A 10707-nucleotide genomic window follows, 5' to 3' on the forward strand; every position below is an offset into this window, starting at 1 on the left:
TGGCTGCTGGGCCTGCGCATCCGGAGCCTGTACTCCGCAACGGGAGAGGCCACAGCAGGGAGAGGCCACAGCAGTGAGAGGCCCGCGTACCGGTAAAAAAAAAAACCAAAAAACCACCTCTTCAGCAAGAGAAAAGACAAAATACTTGGAAAGAAACTGAAGAGACATGATTGAATCAATCTAGAAAACTATTATTGGAAGTATCAATAAATATGTCATTCATAGCCAAAAGAACAAGGAATAAGGGAGAGTATGTTTAGGAATTTTCACCAAACATACAATTAAATGTCTGCCCCTAAAATTCTTCTTATGTAATTTTCCCTAAATCATCTCATTTCCAAACACTAGTTTTTCTTTTTCTTTTTTTTTTTTTATGTGCAGTAAAAACTGTTTCTAGGGCTTCCCTGGTGGCGCAGTGGTTGAGAGTCCGCCTGCCGATGCAGGGGACACGGGTTCGTGTCCCGGTCCGGGAAGATCCCACATGCCACGGAGCGGCTAGGCCTGTGAGCCATGGCCACTGAGCCTCCGCGTCCGGAGCCTGTGCTCCGCAAGGGGAGAGGCCACAACAGTGAGAGGCTCGCGTACCGCAAAAGAAAAAAAACTGCTTCTAGGAAACATGAAAAGAAGCATTTGATCTCACAATTAAATTTAATTTCATTGCAACTATCCAAGTCAAGCTTTACCTTGATCTTTGCTTCATCGGGTCCCTTTGTAGACTCTTGCACCTTGCTCCCCTGTTTCTCCCTTTGCCTGTAGGTCTTCATAACTCCACATAAAAATGCACTTTTGTTCTAGAACAGCCAAGTAATTCAATGAAAAAGAATCACAAGGAATTGATGAAGGGTCAAATACATATTTAAATTTCAGAAGACCAGAATTTTAACAAAATATTTACTCATTTATTCACTCAACAAATATTTGCAGAGTGGTTGTTACATGCCAGACTGGAACAGACAGCAGTTAAGACACACAAGACCTCCGGGGAGCTTACCTGCTACACTGGCAAAACAGTCTTCCATTGGTTGATATTTAAATGTATCTGGGCTATTTTGCCAGGTGTCCTTAATTTATTCCTCCCACCAACATTATTTCCCTCCAAGATAATAAAACAGGACCACATAATCCAAAAATATTACAAAGGAGTGGGAGACTTTTACTTTATGCTTGTGTTTCTGAAAACTCTCTGCCATGTAGATCATTTTTTCTTTAAGCTTATTTTTTAAAAGAAGCAGAAGTAGTCAGAAACAAAAATACCACTCCCCCACAGGAAAAAAAGTCACAGTAAAATAATTTCAGATCATTAGTTGTTCAAAGACATTTCTGAATAATGACCTTACCTGAACATGTGATAAGTCACTTTCCTTGAACTGCTGTAGTACAGACAGAGCTCCTTCTTCATTAAATTCCCTGAGAGCATCAATGGCTCTTTCATCAAGATCGACATAAGCTACCAAGCCTAAAAATTAAATTGAAAAGGGGTAACATTATTGCAACAAAGGGGATAATCTAAACTGTGCTATCAGTGTTTAATCAAGAATTGTTATATTTAATACTATCACTAACTACATTTTCATTTAACTATATGCATATAGGCAGCTATACAAATACTATACAGAAAGGTCAAGAGTACAAATATGAAAACAAAAGATAAAATGTCAACACCTATAAACATAAATTTCAATCCCCATATCCCCACAAAAACCAAAAAAATCCTAACCCCATTTCCCACTCCCCAAAACGTTTAAGTTCCGGAAGTTAAATCTGATGTACACATTGTACTACAGATTAAGCATTAATATAACATGTTAGGGTGATAAGAACACACTGTATTTCCCAAGGAGCAACCTTCAAATTACATGCACTGTTGGAGTTATTGCTAACCACACAAGAAGTGGGGAAAAAAATAAGAGAACCTTTTTTACTAAATAATTCTTTCCACTCTCCAAAAAGTGTCACAGGCTTTCCCTTCTTAACACCTAAGATAAAATGAAATTCATCTATTTATCTGAACATCTACTTTGCTGCAGTCAGAATGTGGAAAGGCATAATTTTAAACTTTTCTATAAATGCCAGTGCAGCTTGATTAATCAATTCTGAAAGTCATATTTTAAGGCATTTTTGTTCTTCATAAGTGTCACAATGAGATTTTAAAAGATGCTGTGGCATTCACAACACTGTCAATGACAATTTTTGCAAATGGCATTAAAAGGACTTTACTGTAGACTTAACGAGCAAACTATACAGAAAATATATGCACTGCATTCTATATATATACAGTATATTTAACTGCACACAGAACATTTACTAAGTTTAATTTCTTAAGTCTGTTAAATTTTATATTTCTCAATATATTTCAGAATTGATCCAAAGTAAAATGGAAATATTTGGCAGATTAAAACCCCCAAATCCATATGAACTAACATCAAAAGTGACTCCATTTTGGTAAAGCCAAAAAGAACTTTACTCCATAATAAATACTGTCACTTGCGAGGTTACTTTTAAAAAACTGTTGCCATGATTTGTTTTAAGAGCTCAAAATGAGCATGCCTAAATAACTGGAGTTTCCTTACTTGAATATTCCATATCACCACCCAAAGACACAACTCAGGATACCCATCAGTCCGTTCTGTCAATCCAACCCTACACCCAAACCATCAGCCTCTTATCAGTAACAGAACACTCTACAAGAGAGTATCTCGAAGCAGATCACTGCCAATTCTCTATGGCAGAATGTCACAGAAAGTTCCTGAGGACTGATTTTCAAATGGGACCATCACCCAGGAGTCATTTTGAGAAGTCATTTTAATGTCTAAAATTATCTTGAGCTTCTCAGATTAAAAAAAAAAAAAATGTTTTAAGGACAAAAAACCCCCAGATATTTGTTACTACGGTACTTAAGACATGTTTGTGAGACAGTTCAATTCTCTCTCCCAGAATCTGGATAGGCACACAAAACACAGAGGAAGAAAGTTTCCATCTATGGCCCCAAAGGGGGAGGACACATTTATTTATGAACAACACTTCCTAAGGGGATACATTTCTCTCCCTCTTTAGAACTTCAAACCACTTACAACCACCATATTAAAATGTTCAAATTTCCTTAAGCACTTAACCATGGGACTCCTAGATTTAAAAAAAAACAAAGAAAGAAAAAAAAAGCAGCTGTTACAAACCAAACACTTCCAAATTACTGAGAGTTGTGGATTTCTGTCTGTTAGAAACTAGACAGGCCACAAACTCTCAAGGAGTCGGACATTTATTATCATTTCAGACAATACAGTCTAACTAGTCCTCTTATTATGCCACCTAATCAGACCTAAGCTGTTTTAACAATCACTTTAAGAAGCTAAAGTAGAAAAGTAAAAGCAAAATGATGACTGATTTAGATTAAGAAAAAATGTAAAATTTGATATGCTGAAACATATATATTAATTGATGGTAAATCTAAGACAAATTGATGTACTGTTCTGAAACAACTAAGACTGCATATTCAACACTAAGAAGGCTTTGAAATAATGAAATAAGAATATCAAAGTCAAACCCAATATGCCCTCAATGAAGGGAAAGTAACATTCAGCTCTATATAGATCAGAAACAATAATATTTAACCTTAAAAAAAGTCTATAAAATTCAAAGTGGTTTGCCCTCACTTTCATAACCAGTCAGAAACAAGAAATGTATATTATACCTGTCTGAAATATTTCATCAAGTCTTTCTGCCACCTTCTGTGGGAGGCCTGCCTCTATCAGTGTCTTGTAGTGTTCTGTGTGAGTTACACTGGAAGTATCCATTGGTTCTTCCTCTTCTTTTAACTGTACCGCATTACCATTCACCTGATTAGCCATTTTATTATGCTGCTGGAAAAAATTCAGGAGCTATATTACATTAAGCCAGAAATAACTAGTTTGTAGGACAATGCATGATTTATCTAAACTAATTTGTATACATGCTGCTAATAACTTCTATCAAAATATTATTTTATGATGCCTTTTCTGATGTATCTGACCTAAATTTGCATAATAATTCTGTAAAACCATGGAAAATGTACATGGAAGTGTTATTTAAGGAACTTCATGTACACTAGGTTAAATAAAGGCTTGAATTTACTTAAGGTAGAATCACTGATTAACAAAAGCAGCTGTTGTGTCCTGACGAGCTTATCAACAAATCACCACAAAATCCTAAAAAGCCCCTCAAGCTCTCAATTCTTACACAGTTTTAAAAAGTTTCGTTTAAAAACAGAATGAACACCCACAGACAACTTAAGGTTCAAGGACTTTCAAATTTTCCTAGCTCTGCTTCAAATCCAAGATAGGTGTGAAATAAATGCCCTGTTGTCTCTAGTTCAACATTCTGGTGATTTGGGTTTTCTCCGCCTCACTTAAAACAAAACAAAAAACACAACTTGACATTAATTTTTGTTCTAAAATTAATTTGCTATTCCCATTCACAGATTTAAAAGAAAAAATGACCAGGTTTAAAAGCTAAATGATTGTTTTAAGTCCACAAAAAATAAAAAGTGAGCTATAGTTAAGGTTGCTTCTCAAAAAAAAAAAAATCATGAGTGTATACTGAATTTTTCATATCAGTAAAATAAACCTAAAAAACATATTTTAGAACAGATAACTAATTTCTTCCAAATAGTTTCAACAAACATTACCTAATTAGGATAAACTTAGGTCAGATGTCTCAGATTAACCTACCCAAATCATTTTGGGTGTTCAACCTGTACGTAATGCTGAAGTGGATCAACTCCCTGAAGAAAGAGATTAAATAATAAAACCATACAAGGCCAGTCTCTATACTACCTCCTCAAAAGACGGAATTAAAGTTAAAGTGCATTTGTCTGTGGTGAAATTATAATGTGATGAAGGTAATAAGCACCAGAATAAAGACATTGCAACGAATACTGAAATAGACATGAAGATGGATTTCAAGGAAAAGCCTACTTTTCTTGATGAAACTCAAGATACCTTGTCAGCTATAAAGAAAATACAAGTTTCCTAAAAAGCACTAAAACCCATACGTAAGATAACCACACCTCCAGACTGCTTATCAAAACACTGTGCAAATGCACCAGGTGCAGTTTTCCGACTTAAAACAACTTCATTTCAAAGTCCACCGATACTTAGTTGAAGTTAATGAAAACGGGAGGAAGACTGAGAAGGAGGTAATACAGGGTAGGAAGAGAGGAAAATGCAGAAAGGGTTACTTTGAAAATGGGATAAACAATATCATGACTTCTTATGATTACAAAACATTATTAAGACTTAGTAACCCTCCAATGTCTACACAGACGCAGACTCCATGGTTAATCGCTGGGTGGATAAATGTTTCTCAAGGCAAGCCTCAAATTCTGATGAACTGGCAAAAACAAAAACATTCAAAACTGGCACTTTTGATCAAGAAACTACTTACAGTTTAAGATGAATAGTTTACTGATTAATACACCTACTTCTATAAAGATGCATCCTAAAGTCCAAAACATCTTTTTGAACATTGAGTTTTCCATGCTCCCCCACCCCCAAATACGACCATAAGATCATCAGAACTCAGAAGTTCTCCGTATCACAAGACCCTTGCAGTATTGCACCTTGGAATACTATTAGTTACGGAAAGAAAGCAAATTTTAACAGAAAAGTTCAACGAACATCTGTTAAGGTGGTATTTTTTAAGTATGTGTAAAGCAAAAAGACAAGTTGCATATCAAGCACAAGACAGAAATATTTATGACTACCATCCATTGCAAAGGCTCTCTACAAGTTGATTCTGAAATTGTTTGAAATTTACAAAAAAAGTCTGTAAACTTTAACAACAACAAAAATGTACAACTATTAGAGTCCAGAAAATAAAACCTTTCGGATCAAGGAAAAAGCTCTCTTCAAGCCAAATACAATGTGCTCATTTTAAAAAAGACTTTCATGTCATATGAGACCATTTAAAACTCTTGTGTGTATTCAATACGATGCCACACAGCCAAACCATATTTCTGGATGCAGCAAATACACTAATGTGACTTAAGTCATTTGATCTAAACTTTTTTGCGAAAAGTAGAAATTTAAATAAGGACTCCTGGGAGATTTGGGAAGTCTGGCACTAGCCCCTCCCTGATTTTTTCTGAACATCTCGTGAAAATTCTTCACATTTAAGAGACCGGCTTTAAAAGAACCAACGAAATGAAGACTAACGGTTATCTCATGGCTTAGTAAGTGTCAAGCCCTTAACCTACGACTGACTCATGAGACATAAATTCAGCCTCCGGAGGACAGCAAAAATCTGAAACAGGTAGTGTGAAAGGACTGAACCCTTCAAGAGCCCCGTGGCTTCAAGTTTTAAATTTTGGCAATTACGGTTTTTACCGCAGAAGAAAAAGAATCGCCTTTCCAATTTAGTGCGCCTACGACAGTCTTAGAATTAGGTATCTCAGGCGCCGCTCGAAGGCTAAGTTTCATGGCCTCTAGTAGTCATTTTTTCCTTCAAATCTCGACTCGAAGCATGCAGAATGGAGGAGGGGAGGGAGGCTTCCCACACAAACCAGCCTTTTGGCTTCTACTTCACACAAAAGTTTTCTCCCGGCTCAGGTCACCCGGGGTTTGCATCCCGCCCTCTGCCCACCCGCTCCCCATGCCGGTCCAGATCACCAACACATCCCACTCGTGGCTAGGCCGGAAGAGACGGGAGCGAGACAGCTCCGGCGGGGAGAAGCAATGGGGCCGCGGGCGCCCCAGGCCGCCGGCCCGGCCCGGCCGCGTGGAGCAGCGGGCGGAGGCGGGAAAAGCGCGCCCGGCCCGGCAGCCTGCGCGGAGGGCGCCGGGCCGGCCGGACCGCGAGCCGGGAGTTGGAGGGGCGGGGGGAGGATGAGCGAGGGCGAGGAGACGCCTCGGCTGGGTCAGGCCCTCAACTGAGCGGCCGGACGAGGCTGAAACCGCCACCAGCCCATCCCCACCCCCACCCCGGGGCCTCGGAGCGAAAACGAAACTGGGGACAAGGCGCCGTGCCCCGGCCGGGCCCAGTAGGGTCAGATCGGGGCTCCCGGCCCCTCCCCCCGCGGGCCGGCGCGAGACTCACCGGGGCAGAGCTGGGGCCGACGGCCGGGCCCGTGAGAATCAGCGCGAGGCGCTTTGAAAACGACTAGAAATGGCGCGCGCGCCACCCCCTCCCCCCCTCATGGACAGAGACGCGATCCCGGCAGCACGCGGGGTTTCCCGGAACTGCTTCCAGGGACTCCGAGAGGCCGGGCAATCACCGCGCGCGGCGGCCTGAGGAGCAGCTCAGAAGACCAATAGTAGCGAGAAGAGGCGCACCACGCCGGACGACTTGGGAGCCAATCGATGAAGCCGTCGGCTGAGCCAATGAGGGAACTCAGCGCCGCCGGCTGGGGAGCCTCCGGGGCGGGGGCAGGAACACAAAGGGGTCTGTGGCGAAGCCCCGGGTGGAGGCGAAGCCGCGGTGCTCCAGGCCCAGGGTGCCGAGGCTCCTCCCTCTTCGTCTGCAGCCGGCGCGAGGCCGAAAAAGTAGGCCGCCTCCGGAGCCCCGCCCCCTACCGTCCGCACCGGCTTGTTCGGCCGCGGCCCTCCCGCCCCTTGGCTGGCGCCACAGCGCCTGTAATCCCCCCGGGAGCCGCCGCCGCCGGCGTTCGCCCCAGACACGCCCACCGCCACGCGGTCCGGCCTCCCTCTTGGTCGTCTTTTGGGCGCTAGTTAGAACACGGTGTAAGGATTTGGCTCGTCTGTTTTGTTGGAGAATTTCTTCGTGTAGAAATTCATCCCATGGAACGCTCGGAAAGCTGACTCCCGGGCTCCCTTCCACACATCGTTGGGAGCAGCTCAGAATGTGAGGGAAATCGCTAAAGTGGGCGTTTCTCAAGAGCAATGTTACCTACAAATGACAGAGCAGAAACCTTTCTTCACGGGGTTTGGAGCTAATGAATATTCACCAGGTAGATAGGGCAGATGTATGCATCTACGAAACCAAAGGAATCGTGCAAGGAAAAGGGCTCATTCCCAAAGGAGACTAATGCCGTTATTCCTAAACATTTCTCACCTTCCACCCCCTACTGGTTTGTTCCCTGTCTTGCCTTAGTCCAAACCTATCTCATCCCACGGCCCTTCCTTCCCGACCCCATCTCCACTGCCCCATCCCTCTCGGGAAGTGGAGGAAGCCAAGCGGTGGTCTGCAAGATTTCCAGATAACTTCGAGGATCGTTTAAATTTCCCAGAAGCTATCAACCAAAAATTAATTATGGAAAACCTATGTGCCCGGTACTGGGCTAAACGTCACGGTGAATCCAACTTTTGTATTATGGGGTGTGAAACTTATACAAATGCTGGGATCCTTTAGAAAAATAATATAAAATGATGAGTGCAAATTTAGGAAGAGTCTTGGAAGGGCATGGTAAAGGGACTTTGAAGCTTAACCCTTATTAGCTTCACATAAATCTGCGTCTAGCTCGAGGGTTCTTAACCTATTTTGTGCCATTCGACAGTCTGGTAAAAGCTATGGATCTTTTAGGTTTTTAAATGCGTAAAATAAAGTAAAATACATAGCATTACAAATGTTGAAATACAATCAGGAAATACTTTTTTTTTTTTTTTTTTTGGTGGTACGCGGGCTTCTCACTGTTGTGGCCTCTCCCGTTGCGGAGCACAGGCTCCGGACGCGCAGGCTCAGCGGCCATGGCTCACAGGCCCAGCCGCTCCGCGGCATGGAGGGATCTTCCTGGACTGGGGCACGAACCCGTGTCCCCTGCCTCGTTAGGCGGACTCTCAACCACTGCGCCACCAGGAAAGCCCGGTAATACATTTTTAAAACTCTTGTGACATAGTAATCTTTTTCTTTAAATATTAAATATCAAGATCGTGAAGCAGGTCAAACAACTACTGAAATGTAAGCAATGAGGAGGTATTTCAAGAAATCCCACAACTATAATGTGTATGAAAATATCTGTGATTCCTATTGGTGACAGAGTGAAAAGTACTGCTAATTCTCTGGTTTGTTGCCTACATTCACAATGGGGAAAAATGCTTAATTTTGGCAGTATATTAGTGAGAATAAAGTTGTTATTTCATTCCCTTCCAAGTTGAAGGGCCAGTGAATTCCATTCAGAGATTCTTTTAAGCCCATTTAACACAGGATAAGAACCCCTGGACTGGATACTGTAATTAAAGTGATTCTATCATCCAATATTTTCTGAGATAATATTTCAAATATTCACCCATATGGTCCTCCTAAGTATTGTAAGGAACGGCACCAAGAAATAAATGGAGGAGAGCTTAAACAAGCTTTATCTGGGAACGCTCCCGGGCGAGGTTCACTGGTCCGAGTGAAAGGGGCCAGAGGAGTCGCGCCCGGGCGAGGGTTTGGGCAGAATTTATAGGGGAAGAAGGGAAAGGGGTGTGGTGAATCTGGGAGGGCGCAGGGTATTCCTTATTTGGTGGTCTTTTCGGGTATCGTGGCAATATCTGGTGCCGGTCGCATCAGTCTTGGGACCGTTAGTCCCGCCCCTCGAAAGGCGGGAAGGCTGGGCCGGGTGGAAAGCCCCCAGGTCAGTTCCTGGAACTGGGTGGTCCGGAAAGTCTCCAGGTCAGTTTCTGGAACTGGGTGGTCCGGAAAGTTTCGGTCTGATGCAACCTGTGAGTCTAATTGCGTTCCCCTGCCTCGGGCCAGTTGGCCTTACAAGTATACTCCACCTTTTCAGACCATATATCTTGATTTTTTTGAATTGGAAAGTATGGTCATCTGAGCTTTGCATTTCAAAAACAACTGTGTGTGTGTGTGCATTCGTGAATGCAGTATTATACAGATATTTGTTGTACGCCCTCTACATATAAATCACTGTGCTGAAAGTAGGAAATATAAAATGAATAAAACAATCTGTCCTCTGAGAGCTTACATTCTAGCTGACAAGTCAGGACAAGTATACAAATAGATATAATAAAAATGAGTTGCTAGGGAGAGCTCCAGCTAACCTTTTTTTAACCTTTTAACCTTTTAACCTTTTTCTTTTTAAAACTAGCTGTATTTTTTTAGTAGATGTTCTTTTATTTTATTTTATTTGTCTGTGCTGCGTCTTAGTTGCGACATGTGGGATCTAGTTCCCTGACCAGGGATTGAACCCAGGCCCCCTGCATTGGGAGCGCAGTCCTAGCCACTGGACCACCAGGGAAGTCCCAGTAGATGTTCTTTATTACTTTGAAGAAGTTCCGTTTTATTCCTAATTTGTTGAGAGTTTTTTAGAATGGATGTTGGATTTTCCCAAATGTTTTTTGTCTATTGATCATGTGGTTTTTGTCCTTTATTAGTACAGTAAATGATTTTGGATTTTAAACAAATCTTGTATCCAATTTGTTTTTGAGCTTCTCAGATACGTGTAGATTAGTGTTTTCTATTAATTTGGGGATTTTTTTGGCCATTCTTTCTTTCCTTATTTCTTCTTTTTTTTTATACAGCAGGTTCTTATTAGTCATCAATTTTATACACATAAGTGTATACATGTCAATCCCAATTGCCCAATTCATCACACCCCCACCCCCACCCCCCCGCAGCTTTCCCCCCTTGGTGTCCATACGTTTGTTCTCTACATCTGTGTCTCAATTTCTGCCCTGCAAACCGGTTCATCTGTACCATTTTTCTAGGTTCCACATATATGCATTAATATATAATATTTGTTTTTCTCCTTCTGACTTACTTCACTCTGTATGACAGTCT

At 41.8% G+C, this 10707-nt stretch overlaps 1 protein-coding gene across 1 annotated transcript in view; it reads right to left on the reverse strand.

Annotated features, from left to right (window-relative positions):
• The window catches only part of HNRNPR (heterogeneous nuclear ribonucleoprotein R), a 42615-nt gene extending 35432 nt beyond the window's left edge, over positions 1 to 7183 (reverse strand). Inside the window, exons 1-4 of the mRNA XM_079946476.1 lie at positions 7069 to 7183; positions 3689 to 3854; positions 1338 to 1456; positions 684 to 791 (exon numbers count right to left, since the gene is read on the reverse strand). Of these exons, the coding sequence (XP_079802602.1) occupies positions 684 to 791; positions 1338 to 1456; positions 3689 to 3845 (384 nt within the window). The 5' untranslated portion in view covers positions 3846 to 3854; positions 7069 to 7183. The remainder of the gene's footprint in view (positions 1 to 683; positions 792 to 1337; positions 1457 to 3688; positions 3855 to 7068) is intronic.
• Positions 7184 to 10707: the final 3524 nt, after the last annotated feature.

This window comes from Stenella coeruleoalba, assembly GCF_951394435.1.
Source record: "Stenella coeruleoalba genome assembly, chromosome: 1".
NCBI lineage: Eukaryota > Metazoa > Chordata > Mammalia > Artiodactyla > Delphinidae > Stenella > Stenella coeruleoalba.